The sequence below is a fragment of the Clarias gariepinus genome, chromosome 18 (genome assembly GCF_024256425.1).
Source record: "Clarias gariepinus isolate MV-2021 ecotype Netherlands chromosome 18, CGAR_prim_01v2, whole genome shotgun sequence".
In the NCBI taxonomy this organism is placed as follows: Eukaryota; Metazoa; Chordata; class Actinopteri; order Siluriformes; family Clariidae; genus Clarias; species Clarias gariepinus.
Window position 1 is genome coordinate 756,977 of NC_071117.1, and position 12,294 is coordinate 769,270.

At 40.2% G+C, this 12,294-nt stretch overlaps 1 protein-coding gene across 1 annotated transcript in view; it reads left to right on the forward strand.

The window, feature by feature from the left end:
- LOC128506723 (integrin alpha-M-like) overlaps positions 1 to 12,294 on the forward strand; it is a 100,052-nt gene that overhangs the window by 52,902 nt on the left and 34,856 nt on the right. Inside the window, exon 17 of the mRNA XM_053477289.1 lies at positions 8,883 to 9,049. Within this exon, the coding sequence (XP_053333264.1) occupies positions 8,883 to 9,049 (167 nt within the window). The remainder of the gene's footprint in view (positions 1 to 8,882; positions 9,050 to 12,294) is intronic.

The window sequence follows — 12,294 nt, forward strand, 5'->3', positions numbered from 1 at the left end:
AGGGCACAGATACAAAACACACAACATACACCCGGTATACACATAGCCTACACATAGTATACATGTGTGTGTGTGTGTGTGTGTGTGTGTGTGTTGTTGTACATGCCAGACTGCAACCCCTACTGAAAAAAAAAAGTTTTCCTCACCTGACTGCTGCAGTGGTGCTAAAATAACAGCGCCCCTCGGGCACCTGAGGAGGCACACAGCAAAGCCATCACACCTCAGAGTAGAGAATCGAACATTCATGCTCAAGTAAAAACATAGGCACACAGACACAGAGAGACACAGTAACCCAGAGCAGCCAAGTGAGTTAGACTGTCCGACTTATGGAGCTCATTCCTTCTCTTTATTGTTTCACAGAGACTGATACCAATACTGGGTCAGCACGGACTATGCCAGTCTTTTTGCCAGTTACGTTGCACTTTCCAAAGCCTCTACTATTTTCCTGCTGTTGTTGGTCACTTGTATCCCATGGCCTTTCACTGTTTTTATGGGTCAGCAGAAAGTTTTTGCTGACATACTGTGTTAGACAGCTGAAAGTTCAACATAAGAGACGATGTCCAAGTTAACATGGAGTCCAGTTGAGTTTATTACCAGGATGAGTTAGACAGGTGCAATGGGATGAGCTGGTCTGGATCTCTGGGAGCTGTTTTTCTGAAAGTAAAAACTCCCTTTATTTCTCTATATAATCCCCTGCTACACTAATGCACTTATCCCAGTGTTTCACTAGTGCTTGGGCACCATCAAAGTAGAACGTTCTCTAAGTACGCTGGAGACATGATCAATTCAATTCAATTCAATTTTATTTGTATAGTGCTTTTAACGATTAACATCATCACAAAGCAGCTTTACATAATCAAAAGAATTAAGTTTGTATGAAATTTGAATGTGTATAAATCAAAACTATATGGATGTCCCTGATGAGCAAGCCTAGGACGACGGCGACAGTGGCAAGGAAAAACTCCCTGAGATGGTAATAGGAAGAAACCTTGAGAGAAACCATACTCAACAGGGAACCCATCCTCATCTGGGTCAAAACAGATTGCAGGGATTGATGTGCATAATAATATGCGAGACTGGAAGTTCAGTATAAGAGAATATGTGTAAGATTAAAGTCCAGTTTATTCCTGGAGGCTCAGGTAGACTGTGAAAAATTCCAGTCCTGAACTATTGAGCGACTGAAGTCACAGGTCCTCAGAGAACAGCTGTCTGCATCAGTCGAGGACAGGACCACCTTCATGGAAAAGTGGAACCAACCCCAGTCACCACACACATTGCAGGCAGACCACACGGGGGCATCCATGTGATGAGATGTCCAACCAGAAGCAGGACTCCAGGATTTGTTAGAGAGGTCCAGCGGGCAGAGGAGGTCTGGATCACTGGCAGCTCAGGAGCGACATGTATAGCTCGACAGAGAGATAGGTAGAGAAAAAAGGAGAGAGGGAGAGAGAGAGAGAGAGAGAGCAGAAAAGGAGAGAGCAAAGAGATGGAGAAATAACAGTTAGGTATGGTCACAGTCGAACAATGTAAAAAGTGAATGTATATTTAGTGCAGAGTGCAAGCAGAGACTCCGGCAGGACTAACTATGACAGCATAACTAAAAAGGGAAAGCCAGAAGGAAACACAAACATGAGGGCTTCCAGAGATGTAAAGCAAACAATCACCTCACCGTCAACAAACCTGAGTGATCAATGAGAGTGGGGAAGACAGCATCCAAACATACCAGTTCACCTAATACTCTACGTCCATGAGTTCCCCAGATCTGCTCCTTTACCTAAGGCAAATCTATTTATAAAAATACTTGGCTAAATAAATAGGTTTTTAGCACTGAGACTGTGTCTGAGTCCCGAACACTATTTGGAAGACTATTCCATAACTTTGAAATACTTTTGAAAAACAACCTGGGCTGCATAGATAATTGGAAGACCTTTGAGGGCAAAGCTGGCCTGTTAGGGCGGGACGGTGTCCATCCCACTCGGGAAGGTGCTGCTCTCATTTCTTGCAGTATAGCTCATAGTCTCAGAAGAGGCCTAGTTAATCGGTGACAATCCAGAGCCCAGGCCAGGGAGCAAACAGACAGGCTAAACCAACCATCTGCTGCATAGAGTCGTCACACAGGGTTTACTGTATTGAGTCCGTGTCTGTTCCCCGAGCTAAAAACAAATTTAGAAAGACTCAGAAAGTCTGTTTTAGTAATTTAATTAACATAAAGACCACAAACTTGGATCAGACTGAATGCGCAGCCGGCACCTCTGATCTGAAGCTAGGACTGTTAAATATTAGATCTCTTGCATCTAAAGCAGTTATTATTAACGAAACTATCACAGACCAGGAGTTTGATATATTATGTTTAACTGAAACCTGGATTAAACAGGACAAGTATGTAGCTCTAAATGAAGCTAGTCCTCCTGGATACAACTACATACACCAGCCTCGGTTAACTGGTCGAGAAGGAGGCGTCGCAGTTATTTACAACGATAATCTGGCTTAAACGTACGTTCACAACAAATACCACACAGAGCTTTATCAATAATCTCCCAGAGTTATCAACTTTGATTGGATCGCCATTTGATTCCACAGAACTCGATCAGGCGACTGAATATTTAGAGTCGACATTTCGCTATACCTTAGATAATGTAGCTCCAGTTAAAAGGAAAATTATTAGAGATAAGAAACTTGCTCCCTGGTATAACGATCACACGCGCACTTTAAAACAGACTGCTCGGAAATTAGAACGTAAATGGCATCAAACTAAATTGCTAGTATTTCAAATAGCATGGAAGGAGAGCATCCTGAACTATAGAAGAGCTCTTAGTGTAGCTAGATCAACGTATCTCTCCACTCTTATAGAAAATAACAAAAATAATCCTAGATTCTTATTTAATGCTGTAGCCAAATTAACCAGAAATAAGACCACTGCAGAAATCTCCACAACAACATCATGCAATAGTGAGGACTTCATGAACTTTTTTAATAATAAAATTGTAAATATTAGGCATAAAATTGAGGTTTTGAAACCGAACAATGTAATTGATGCAGATGTTAATCTAGCCATGTCAGATCAGAACCTAGAATACTTTACTCCCCTTGAAGCGAATGAACTAATTTCACTCATCTCTTCTGCAAATTCATCAACCTGTATATTAGATCCATTTTCTGAGACAGATAGTATTAGCAATAACAGAACCCCTGTTGAGAATAATAAATTCTTCACTCAGCATTGGTTATGTTCCAAAATCTTTTAAATTAGCAGTTATCAAACCAATAATTAAGAAACCTGACCTCGACCCCTGTCAGCTGTCCAGTTACAGGCCAATATCAAACCTCCCCTTTATCTCTAAGATTCTGGAAAAGATAGTAGCGGAGCAGCTATGCTCATATCTACATAGAAATGGCATACATGAACTGTATCAGTCAGGATTTAGGCCTCATCACAGTACAGAGACAGCACTCGGTAAAGTAGTAAATGACATCCTATTGGCCTCTGATCAGGGTTGTGTAACTATGCTTGTATTACTCGACCTCAGTGCAGCTTTTGACACCGTTGATCACGTTATTCTTCTTCACAGATTAGAAAATGTAGTAGGAATTAAGGGTACAGCCCTCTCCTGGCTCAGATCCTATCTGACCCATCGTTATCAGTATGTAGACTTAAATGGTGATTATTCTGCATGTTCTCTAGTGGAGTTTGGCGTTCCGCAGGGTTCAGTTTTAGGTCCACTGCTTTTTTCCCTTTACATGCTTCCTCTGGGCAACATAATCCGTAAGCATGGTATTAGTTTTCATTGTTATGCTGACGATACACAGTTATATGTCTCAGCAAAACCTGATGAGAAAAAACAGCTTACTAAAATTGAGCAATGTGTGCAGGACATAAGAAATTAGATGCTAATTAACTTCCTTCTGCTAAATCCGGATAAGACAGAAGTTCTATTCATAGGACCGCATACAGCTAGGAGAAAAATTTTAGATCACACCGTAACTTTAGATGGCCTTTCTGTTCCATTAAATGCAACAGTGAAAGACCTTGGTGTGATTATTGATTCCAGCCTTTCATTTGAAGCTCATGTTGATAATATTACTAGGATAGCATTCTTTCACCTCAGAAATATTGCCAGGATAAGAAATTTATTGTCGCTAAACGATGCAGAAAAACTAGTTCATGCTTTTATCACCTCTAGGTTGGACTATTGCAATGCCTTACTGTCTGGTTGTTCAGCTAGATGCATAAATAAGCTTCAGCTAGTCCAGAATGCAGCAGCGAGAGTCCTCACTAGAACCAGACGATATGAGCACATCACCCCTATCTTATCTTCACTCCATTGGCTCCCTGTGAAATTTCGCATTGATTTTAAAATACTACTCTTGACATATAAAGCATTAAATGGTCTAGCGCCGCAGTACCTGAGCGAACTCCTAGTGTCTTACGATCCGCCACGGCTACTTCGATCAAAAGATGCAGGCTGCTTGTCAGTACCGCGTATTATGAAAAATACAGCTGGGGGCAGAGCTTTTTCTTACAAAGCCCCAAAATTATGGAATAGTCTTCCAAATAGTATTCGGGACTCAGACACAGTCTCAGTGTTTAAGTCCAGGCTAAAAACCTATTTATTTAGCCAAGCATTTTTATAAATAGATTTGCCATAGGTAAAGGAGCAGATCTGGGGGACTCATGGACGTAGAGTATTATGGTGAACTGGTATGTTTGGATGCTGTCTTCCTCACTCTCATTGATCACTCAGGTTTGCTGACGGTGAGGTGATTGTTTGCTTTACATCTCAGGAAGCCCTCATGTTTGTGTTTTCTTCTGGCTCCTCCCTTTTAGTTATGCTGTCATAGTTAGTCCTGCCGGAGTCTCTGCTTGCACTCTACAGTTAATATACATACACATTATACATTGTGTGACTGTGACCATACCTAACTGCCATCTCTCCTCTTCTTCTCTTTTCCCCCTCTTTCTCTTTCCTCTCTCTTCCTGTCTCCCCCTTTCACTCTTTCTCTCTCTCTGTCGAGCTACACATGTCGTTCCCGAGGTGCCAGTGATCCAGACTCCCTCTGCCCTCCGGACCTGTCTGACCCATCCTGGTGCCCCGCTTCTGGCTAAAGATCTCGTCACATGGATGCCACGTGTGTCTCTCTGGGATGCGTCTGGTGTCTGGGGATGATTCTCTCTACCTAGAAAATGGTTCTGGCCTTGACTGGTGTTGGCAACTGTTTCTCTGGGGACTTGACAGTTCGATAGTTCAGGACTGGAACTTCTTACAAGTCTAACTGGGTCTTCAATAACTACCTGGACTCCATATTAACATCAATTAACATCAGCTATTATAGCTGAACTGCCTCCCACCCTACACACTGTATAAATGCAGATCATTTACTGCTTTCTGTTTCACCCAAATGAGGATGGGTTCCCTGTTGAGTCTGGTTCCTCTCAAGGTTTCTTCCTATTACCATCTCAGGGAGTTTTTCCTTGCCACTGTCGCCCTCGGCTTGCTCACCAGGGACAAACTGACCATTTTGCTTCATACAAATTCACATTTCATACAAACTTAAATGATTCTTTTGACTGTGTTAAGCTGCTTTGCGGCAATGGAAATTGCTAAAAGCGCTATACAAATAAAATTGAATTGAATTGAATTGAATTTTGGGGCTTTGTAAGAAAAAGCTCTGCCCCCTGCTGTAGTTTTAATAATACACGGTACTGACAAGCAGCCTGCATCCTTTGATCGAAGTAGGCGTGGCGGATTGTAAGACACTAGCAGTTCACTCAGATACTGCGGCGCGAGACTATTTAATGCTTTATACGTCAAGAGTAGTATTTTAAAATCGATGCGAAATTTCACAGGAAGCCAATGCAATGTGGATAAGATAGGGGTGATGTGCTCATATCTTCTGGTTCGAGTGAGAACTCTCGCTGCTGCATTCTGGACTAATTGAAGCTTGTTCAAGCACCTAGTTGAACAACCAGACAGTAAGGCGGTACAATAATCCAACCTAGACGTAATAAAAGCATGAACTAGTTTTTCTGCATCATTTGGTGACAATATATTTCTTATCTTGGCAATATTTCTGAGGTGAAAAAATGCTATCCTGGTAATATTATCTACATGTGCTTCAAATGAAAGGCTTGAATCTATAATCACACCAAGGTCTTTTACTGTTGCACTTGATAGAACAGAAAGGCCATTTAAAATCACAGTGTGATCAGAAAGCTTACTTCTAGCTGCTTGTGGTCCTATGACTAGAACTTCTGCCTTATCAGGATTAAGCAGAAGGACATTAATTAACATCCAATCTCTTATGTCCTGCAAACATTGCTCAACTTTAGTAAGTTGGTTTTTCTCATCTGGTTTTCCTTAAATGTATACTTGTGTGTCATCAGCATAACAATGAAAACTAATACCATGTTTACGAATTATGTTGCCTAGAGGAAGCATGCAAAGGAAAAAAAGCAGTGGGCCTAAAACAGAACCCTGTGGAACACCAAACTCAACTTGAGAACATGAGGAATGGTCACCATCTAAATCTACAAACTGATAATGATCAGTCAAATAGGATCTGAGCCATAAGAGGGCCGTTCCCTTAATTCCTACTACATTTTCTAATCTGTGAAGAAGAATACTATGATTAATGGTGTCAAAAGCTGCACTGAGGTCGAGTAATACAAGTATAGTGACACAACCCTGATCAGAGGCCACTAGGAGGTCATTTACTACTTTAACGAGTGCTGTCTCTGTGCTGTGATGAGGCCTAAATCCTCACTGATATAGTTCATGTATGCTATTCCTATGTAGATATGAACATAGCTGCTGTGATACTACCTTTTCCAGAATTTTAGAGATAAACGGGAGGTTTGATATCGGCCTGTAATTGGAAAGCTGACAGGGGTCAAGGTCAGGTTTTTTGATTAGTGGTTTAATAACTGCTAATCTAAGGGATTTAGGAACATACCCACTGCTGAGTGAACAGTTAATTACTTTTAACAGGGGTTCTGTTATTGCTGGAACTATCTGCTTGAGAAAATGTGTCGGTATAGGATCTAATTCACAGGTTGCTGATTTTGAAGAGGAGATGAGTGAAATTAGTTCACTCGCTTCAAGGGGAGTAAAGTATTCTAGGTTCTGATGTGATGTGATTAATTTATCATCTGTATCACTTAAATTGTCTGGTTTTAAAGCCTGAATTTTTTGCCTAATATTTATGATTTTTTTATTGAAAAAGTTCATGAAATCCTCACTACTGTATGTTGTTGTTGTGAAGATTTCTGCAGTGGTCTTGTTTTTAGTTAATTTAGCTATGGTATTAAATAAAAACCTAGGATTTTTTTTGTTATTTTCTATAAGAGTGGAGAGATACATTGACCTAGCAGCACTGAGAGCTCTTCTATAGTTCAGGATGCTCTCCTTCCATGCTATTTGGAAAACTAACAATTTAGTTTGTCGCCATTTGCGTTCTAATTTCCGAGCGGTTTGTTTTAGAGTGCGTGTGTGATCATTATACCAAGGAGCGAGTTTCTTATCTCTAATCATTTTTCTTTTAACTGGAGCTACATTATCTAAGCTATGACGAAGTGTTGACTCTAGATATTCAGTCGCTTAATCTAATTCTGTGGAATCAAATGGCGATCCAATCAAAGTTGATATCTCTGGGAGATTATTGATAAAGCTCTGTGTGGTATTTGTTGTGAACGTATGTTTAAGGTGGTAGCGCGGTGCTGTGCGTACATTATTACTATGAGACACTTTAATCGAGACAAGAGAGTAATCTGATATAACTTTAGATTGTGGAATTGTAATTATGTTACTTATACTTAATCCGAAGGATGATATTAAGTCCAAAGTGTGACCTGCTTTATGAGTGGGTCCTACTACACACTGATTTACTCCTACTGAGTCCAGTATGGACATAAATGCTGTTCTCAGAAGGTCTTCTGGATTCTCAAAATGAATATTAAAATCTCCATCAATTAACGCTTTGTCTACGGAAACGACAAGGTTTGAGAGGAAATCTGCAAATTCACAGAGAAATTCAGAGTACGGCCCTGGGGGTCTGTAAATGATGATTAGCGGAATCGTCTGAGCTGACTTTATGTTACTATAGAGAATTTCAAATGCATTAAATTTAAATCTGTGTTTTTGTACGATAGCCAGATTATCGTTGTAAATAACTGCAACGCCTTCTCCTCTACCAGTTAACCGAGGCTGGTGTATGTAGCTGTATCCAGGAGGACTAGCTTCATTTAGAGCTACATACTCGTCCTGTTTAATCCAGGTTTCAGTTAAACAGAGTATATCAAACTCCTGGTCTGTGATAGTTTCGTTAATAATAACTGCTTTAGATGCGAGAGATCTAATATTTAACAGTCCTAGCTTCAGATCAGAGGTGCCGGCTGCACATTCAGTGTGATCTGAGTTTGTAATATCTATGTCAATTAAATTACTAAAACAGACTTTCTGAGTCTTTCTAAATTAGTTTTTAGCTCAGGGGACAGACACAGATGCGTCTTTGCCACAAGTTGGTGACAAGTTCTTTACTTGGTGACAAGTTCTCACTGAATGTTCACAGGAACGACTGCTTTGGGCTCCTGAGCCACCTCGGCCAGGATTGTCATTCATAGATGTATGTTTTAAAAAAAAAAAACATTTGCACAGTTCATATCTTTTATTAAGAGCCTCATGTAAATAAAAGGCTTCTGTAAATGTTTGTTTAATCAGTTTTTAAAATTTTACCACAATCCCAAATTTGACTTGAACATCAAATTTTGCGCCTGACTTTTCAATAAGGGTGAGAAGCCATACACATCTGATGCAGCAACACTATCTGTGCCTTGTTTATCGGCCCTGCCGCACTAATATGATAACTGTGACTATATTCTTTCCTAGGGGGAGTAAGGAGTGGACTAAATGTATCACTGGAGCTCAAAGCTGACGCTGTGAGAAAGGACAGTCGTGCATTTTTCAATAAGGACGATAAGACGTCCAGGAGTCTGGTGAAGTCTGTGCTCCTGAACACAGAGGTTTCCTGTTACAATCATACAGTCTATATGAAGGTATGTTACATCTCCTTACAACACTGGGAGTAAAATATCCTGATGGAGTCTTCCTGTCACTCCATCCAAAGTCAGTTCTATAAATTTGTGTTCCTATGTACTGATTTTTAGCTAATTAGCATATGTATCTAAAATTGTGATAAAACTTACTGACAAAATGTCTGATGAATAAATAATACCAGCACTGTTTAGATGTTCAGCAAGATGTACTGTAGTAGTGTTGAGTTGGCCGTAAAATAGGACTTCCCTTTTTGTCTACTTTGCATACATAAAAGATGGATTCAGTGGCTCAGTGGTGGGTTTCTTGGTTCAATTCCCGGGTTTAATTCCCACCCAATACCCAAACCCACTAAATGCAGTGCCAAGCCTAAATACAATGGAAGGATCATGTTAGGAATGATATCTTACCAACAACAACAACATGAAAGACTGATTTAATAGGATTCCAGTTGTAGTTCAGTGGTAGAATTCTCGCCTGCCCCAAATGCAACACTCTCTTTGGGGTGGTGGTGGCTCAGTCGGTTAAGGCTGTGGTTTACTGGGTTACTGATCGGAAGGTCGAGGGTTCGAGCCCCAGTATCGCCAAGTTGCCACCGTTGAGCCCATGAGCAAGGCCTCCTATAATGGACTTAACCCTATTTGCTCCAGGGGCGCTGTAAGCTGGCTGACTCTGCGCTCTGACCCTCTGATCCTAATTGGGATATGTGAAGAAGACATTTCACTGTGCTGTAAAGTACATGTGACAAATAACTGAACATTCTTCTTCTTTGGTTTGTTTTTGTAATATTGTTCTAAGCAAAATTTTACTCTTTTTCTTCTTAGAGACATACTGTACTCGCCCACTGTATTACTTTTACCCTGTGAATGTTCACCCAATTATGTTTTGCAATATTGTCATGTTGGAAAAGTTCACGGCGTCCAAAGTCACAGAGTGATGGTGGCATCTTCTGTTTTAATATAGAGCATTACCTCTTGAATTGCAGCACACATGCAGCCCCATAGAAGGACCAGCATGTTTTACTGTAGGCCCCATTAATTTTTCTTTGTACTCCTCACCTTTGAGATGCCATACAGTTTTGAAGCCATCAGTTTCAAAAACATTTATCTTGGTCTCATTACTCCAGAATACAAAGTCCCAGTAACAGAGTCCCAGTCCCTAACCCTAATCCCCACCGTGCATGCCATTCCTCTGCGGTGTACACCGTACTGTGTCACTGGAAACAATCAACCCAGTTTGTTTTTCTACTTCTTTAGCTAACTGCAGTGCACTTGCATGGTGATGTTTTTCAACCCTCCTCATCAGAAGACACTCCTGTCGAGGTGTTAACGTCTGTGCACAGCCTGGGTGTCTCTGTGAAATAATTGCATTTCCATCTTTGTAAAATTTTTGTATCACCTTTCCTATAGTATTCTGACTGATATGTAAAGCTTTGCTGATCTTCTTGTAGCCTTCATCTTTCTTGTGAAATTATTGTTCTTTCAGATCTTGTGACATTTCTCTTCCATGTGGTGTTATTGCTGACAGCATAAAATGAGAAGAAGTATTCTTTAAGAGACGACCTTTTAAAATCAACTGTCTGCTAAACAACTGTTTAATGAATTAGACTGTAGTTGAATTCTTGATAAAGTTTCACCTTAAACTTTCATTGGGGTGTATTCACTTTTGCAACATGGTCTTGAATGAATTTGTTAGAAAAAAAACTTTTTGCTGTTTACAAACTAACAAATCTTGTTTGCAATCAATGTCCAGAGCAACGGAGAGTGTGGAAAGGAGGTGAAGAGGCGGGTACAGGCAGGTTGGAATGGGTGGAGAAAAGTGTCAGGTGTGTTGTGCGATAAAAGAGTATCAGCGAGAATGAAAGGAAAGGTGTACAGGACAGTGGTGAGACCAGCAATGCTCTACGGCTTAGAGACAGTGGCGCTAAAGAAAAGACAGGAGGCAGAGTTGGAGGTAGCAGAGCTGAAGATGTTGAGGTTCTCTTTGGTAATGACAAGGATGGATAGGATTAAGAATGAGTTTATCAGAGGGACAACCCATGTTAGATGTTTTGGAGATAAAGTCAGAGAGGCCAGATTGAGGTGGTTTGGACATGTTCAGAGGAGAGATTGTGAATATATCGGTACAAGGATGCTGAGGTTGGAACTGCCAGGCAGGAGATCTAGAGGAAGACCAAAGAGGAGATTTATTGATGCAGTAATAGAGGACATGAAGTTAGTTGGTGTGAGAGAAGAGGATGCAGAGGATAGGGTTAGATGGAGGCAAATGATTCGCTGTGGCGACCCCTGAAAGGGAACAGCCGAAAGACAAAAAAGAAGAAGAAGAAGTTCGGCATGTGAGAGTATTTTGTAATATAGTGTCACATAGAAAATGCTGATTTTGAAAGGAAAGTAAAGGTTTTCTGACAAATAAGTTGGGATGTACTCATTTAAGCACTATACAGGGCTCGATTTGAGGGGAGATGTGGGGGGAAACGACAAAACCCATCCCCTCTGTAAAACCACCATCCCCACTTGTACGTGCATGTTATTCACAAGTCCTGACGCGTATCTTTCTTGTTACACATTGTTACTCACGACTCAGACGTCCGTTGATTTCTTTGTCTCTTGTTTTTTTTTTTTAAAAAACATCAAAGTTCAACAGTTCTTACAGTTTCTTGTATAAATCCACTGTGGTCACGACAAGTCGTTTGCTGTGTTCTGTAGCTTACGGTCTTGAATTATCATTACAACAACTTATTTGTTATATCTCTCAGTTTACGATACTATAGCAGATTACGGTCAAAAGCTTGTGTTCTCCACACTTCCGTATCTTAACAACAACTAACGTGCATGATAGACATGCAACTATGCAACTACGAAATGATGTTACAGAACAATGTATAAAAAAATGTCACAGTACAACTTATGATTATCACACTAAATGCCTAACTTATAAACTTAATGCTTAATGCTTAACTAATGAAATAGAAATAAACACAACAACAAATCACAAGAATGAAAATATGGCTCTTACACCGCTTACTATCTTCTTTTTTGCGCTGTATGCATTTTTTGCGAACTCTTTTAATCCTTTCAGCAGAGACGTGATTATAACAAAGGATTCAGTTCAATATGGGAGTTTTAGAAATGACTGATAGCTTTAATGTTTATAAAAGACAAGTTCTTTATGCAATTTGTGTTTTATTCTCAATTTAAAGAAGAGGTTATGTTTTTTCATTAGACTATGCGGCTTCACCTACATGAGT